The sequence below is a fragment of the Phasianus colchicus genome, chromosome Z, assembly GCF_987193195.1.
Source record: "Phasianus colchicus chromosome Z, bPhaCol1.hap1.1, whole genome shotgun sequence".
Taxonomy (NCBI): domain Eukaryota; kingdom Metazoa; phylum Chordata; class Aves; order Galliformes; family Phasianidae; genus Phasianus; species Phasianus colchicus.
The window spans coordinates 14,213,577-14,217,388 of NC_143476.1; the positions used below are offsets into that span (position 1 = coordinate 14,213,577).

The window sequence follows — 3,812 nt, forward strand, 5'->3', positions numbered from 1 at the left end:
CCGAGCTGGGGCACTGCTGCAGCCATCTGCCAAGAGGCCCAGGAAGAGGGAAATGAAAGACCTTGTGGCCTTGTGCTTACCGAGAACTTGCCGTACAGCTGGTGGGTGAGCAGAGGGTTCGGGAGCTCCCTGAAGTACATCTTGCAGAGGGAGCTCACGCTGTGAATGTCCCGGACGGTGAGCTCAGGAATCTGCTCCGACTCAAATTCCTGCCTGGAGAGAGGGACGCAAACCCGGTTGAGCGAGAGGAAGGCAAGCCCAAAGCCACACCAGATGCACTCAGGCTGTGTCAGTCGCAGCACTCTTACCGCAGCCTCTGGATGTTGGACGCGACGCCGGACAGGCGGTATATCCCCTGCACCACGCCGTGCTGCTCAATGAACTCAGCGCAGCTCTGGAGGACCTGGGGGACTGAAGAACACGTGCCAGCCGTCAGTGGAGCTCCTGATTCAAGTCCTGCTGCAGCTTGTGCTTCCGGGAGTCACATCCCATCCACTAAGCCCAGCCAGGCTTGGCTGAAGCAAATACAGATGTGCTTGTCTCTTAGGAGCATCCGCCTCACTTTATCCTTCAGCCATCAACTCCCATTACACGTGTCTCCACGGCTATCAGCCTGCCCCCTGCTAGATATGAGCTCCCTTTCATCTTCTTTAGATGCCCAGCAGAGGAAGATCTCAGGAATGGGCAGCTCCTTACCATCACGACCGGAGTGGAGAAGATGCTCTCCCAGGTCACCGCCAAACACCCTTTCCTTCTCCACCTCCCGCTCGGTCGGTTTCTTTGGGCGGGCCTTCACCAAGGAACGAAGGAAGGTGAGGATCTTGCTGCGTTTCTTGGGCACTGCACAACAAAAGGAAGAAACCAGGTCATTTCAGGTCTGGCTCCGTTGGACGAGGCCAAGCACAGCACATTCTACAGAGAACGTCAGAATGGGAAGAACATTACCAACCAGTACATACAAAAAGGGATTTTCCCCATCTCTGGAGGAGCCCAAGGCCAGGTTGGATGGGGCCCTGGGCAGCCTGGTCTAATCTGACATTAAATGTGGGGGCTGGCAGCACAGCCTGATGCAAGGAAGTGGAAGCTTGAGGATCCTTAAGGACCCTACCATCCCAAGCCATTCTATGAAGATTCTATAGTTTCCCCAAGTCCAATCATAAACACAGGAGGATTGGGCCAAATCTCTGCCCCATGGTGTGCATGAAGAATCATCAACCCAGAGGACAATGTGGGATGGATAAAGGAGGTACTAAACATGGAACGCACCCCCAAAAAGACTTCATTTTGCTTCCCCACACCATCAAATGTAACATCCCTACCTGGCTTTGGCACTGAGTTGATGAGTGCCTCAGGAATGTTCTTATTAATGAGTTCCACACACTCCCCTGGGAAAAATCCAACCTGTAACAAGAAGAGAAGCCAACTATTGCATGCAGCACTTCTCAGGTCTGAACTGTTAAACCAAAAGCCACATAACATTTCCCTCGGAACGTGCTTGCCTGACGTTCCATAAGACTATCCAGCAGAAAATGGCCATAGTTCAAAGCATAAAGGTAATAATTTTTCAACATTTGCAGCCAACGGCAAGGTCCCCTGACACCGACACAGGGAAACTGTTTACGTCCATTAGGCATCCTGTGCATGCAGAGCAGCTCTAAGCTAAGATTCCTGCCTTTACTGCAGTTGCACTCTCCAGTCTGAAGCTTGTGCCTACCTGGAAGCCGAGCTTGCCTCTCCACCAGGGGGTCAGCTCCTTTGGTGGCATGTCGATGACACACACGATGTCTCCGACCTGCAAGAGATTGCAACGTCAATCCCAGCTTCAGCACGGCTGGGAGGAAAGCACAGCTCAAATGTCTGCATTCTTCTGCACTGCCAAACATCGCCGAGCATTAAAGCACTTGCACCAGTGCAGCTCTGAAGACATTTGCCATTGTAAAATTGAGCAACAAGGAACGCCTTGAACTGCTTACCTCAAAGGAGAGTTCATCCGCTGCCTGGGCAACGTATCTCTTAATAGCATGGGCAGCAGCAATAGCTGGAACATTCACAGGTGCCACCTCATGGTCTAGCAGGGGCTTCCCCTTGTTCTCAGCCTGAAACAGAGAGCACAGGCCACGGTGAGGAGCTGGGAACCAACAAGGAGGATTTCAAGGTGAGGAGCACATCTGCAGAGAAAGCTGCAGGAAATGCACTCGGTCCTTATCATGGGCACTTCAGAAGGAACTGCAAGTCTAATAACGGCTGTTTCTCTCCCTGGTGTGCAGCAGGCACACGCCAGGCAATGCAAAGATGCATCTCTCCCCATCCAGACTAATCAGCAATGGCACTGACGCAGACAGGTGGCCTTGTGTATTTTGCCACATCCTTTCCTGCGCTCTTTGTGCAGGAAGGCTGACTGTTTAAGATGCTAGGAGACCGTGAAGAGGGAAACCAAAGCTACGGCTGCAGTTACAAGGTGCAAACAGTGCCATTGCAAGCACCAAGCAGCTCTCTTGAGCAGTCCAACCAACAGCGAGGCCAAACAGAGCAGAGAATGATTGTTGTTTCTGCAGCCATTTCAAGGGAAAAGTCAGTAGAGGACAAACACAACACCCGAGATGGCTCTGGTACTTTTATAAACTTGCCACTCTTGCACTACTGTCTTGCCACAGAGGAGCTCTCTTGGAAAGCAGGAGAGCACATCTGCGGCTCACTCTGCTGGCTGCAGTCAGGGAACAAAGACCAATCAGAGCTTCATACTCTACCTCTGTCCATGCCAGGTCAGGCCCACAGCTGATCTCGCTGCACGCCACAGCCATCAGCGTAGGTGTGACAAGCTGGAACTGAAAAGAAACACACTTTTATTTTCTCTGTTCACATCTCTGCTGTGCTCCCTACAGCTGTCGGGCACACTCACACAGCCCAAGCACGCCTGCTGGTGTCCCTGGTGATGCTGTGCAGCTCTGCACAAGCTGGGGCTGGGACTCTTTGCCTAAGGGATTGCTTTCCATAAAACCAGCTGGTCACAGCACCACAGACAGCATCCTTCTGAGGGCTGAGCTGCAGAGCACGTGGAGAAAACCCACACGTGACCAGCGTCCCATCAAAGCTGGATGAGGCTGTGTTACCAAACACGGGGCGTCACGGGCTGCTAAAGCATGTGGGGGGACAAAGCATGGCAGGTACCTGGCAAGAGATCAGAACGAGGGAGAGAAATCTCACGAATCCGCAGCCTTTCCTTGTCACTTTGCTCTGATCTTCCACGAGCAAAAGCTGCAGCAGGGAAGCAGGCAGAGGGTGGAGAGAGGAGAGAGAAAGAGCAGGTCAGTTTGCTTCCACGGTTTAGCAAAGACTACAAGGGAAAAACCAAAATCTGCCCTCCCTCAACTTAAAAACTTAAGTTTTCAACTTAAAACCATTTCCCCTTGTCCTGCAGTTATCTACCCTTTCAAAGAGTTGATTCCCCTCCTCTTTTTAGGCTCCCTTTAGGTACTGAAGGCTGCCATGAGGTCACCCCACTGCCTTCTTTTCTCCAGGCTGAACAAGCCCAGCTCCCTCAGCCTGTCTTTGCAGGGGAGGTGCTCCAGTCCCCTGATCATCTCTGTGGCTCGCCTCTGGACCCTCTCCAACAGCTCCCTGTCTTTCTGGACACTGTACTGCAGCTGGGGCCTCACAAGAGCAGAGCAGGGGGGGACGATCACCTCCCTGTCCCTCATGGCCACCCCTCTGCTGATGGAGATAATGTGATCCTATGAGCTCCGCCAGCCAGCAGTTCTCAGCACTCACTGTCCCCCCGTCTCTCCCACACTGTCTCAGCTTACCTACAAGGT

General features: G+C 52.7%; 1 protein-coding gene across 1 annotated transcript; it reads right to left on the reverse strand.

The window, feature by feature from the left end:
* Positions 1 to 407: 407 nt before the first annotated feature.
* On the reverse strand, positions 408 to 3,254 carry LOC149912626 (rho GTPase-activating protein 32-like). The gene is made up of 6 exons (XM_090130570.1): positions 3,169 to 3,254; positions 2,748 to 2,825; positions 1,974 to 2,096; positions 1,715 to 1,792; positions 1,320 to 1,401; positions 408 to 840 (listed from the first exon to the last, which is right to left on the reverse strand). The coding sequence occupies exons 2-6, from the start codon at positions 2,799 to 2,801 to the stop codon at positions 578 to 580; spliced, it is 600 nt and encodes a 199-aa protein (XP_089986696.1). The 5' UTR covers positions 2,802 to 2,825; positions 3,169 to 3,254; the 3' UTR covers positions 408 to 577.
* Positions 3,255 to 3,812: the final 558 nt, after the last annotated feature.

Coding starts and splice junctions, on each gene's coding strand:
- LOC149912626 (XM_090130570.1), bottom strand. CDS start 2,801: ATGGCTGTGGCGTGCAGCGAGATCAGCTGTGGGCCTGACCTGGCATGG. Junction 2,097..2,747: donor CTGACCTGGCATGGACAGAG/GTAGAGTATGAA, acceptor TCTCTGTTTCAG/GCTGAGAACAAGGGGAAGCC. Junction 1,793..1,973: donor CGGATGAACTCTCCTTTGAG/GTAAGCAGTTCA, acceptor AATCTCTTGCAG/GTCGGAGACATCGTGTGTGT.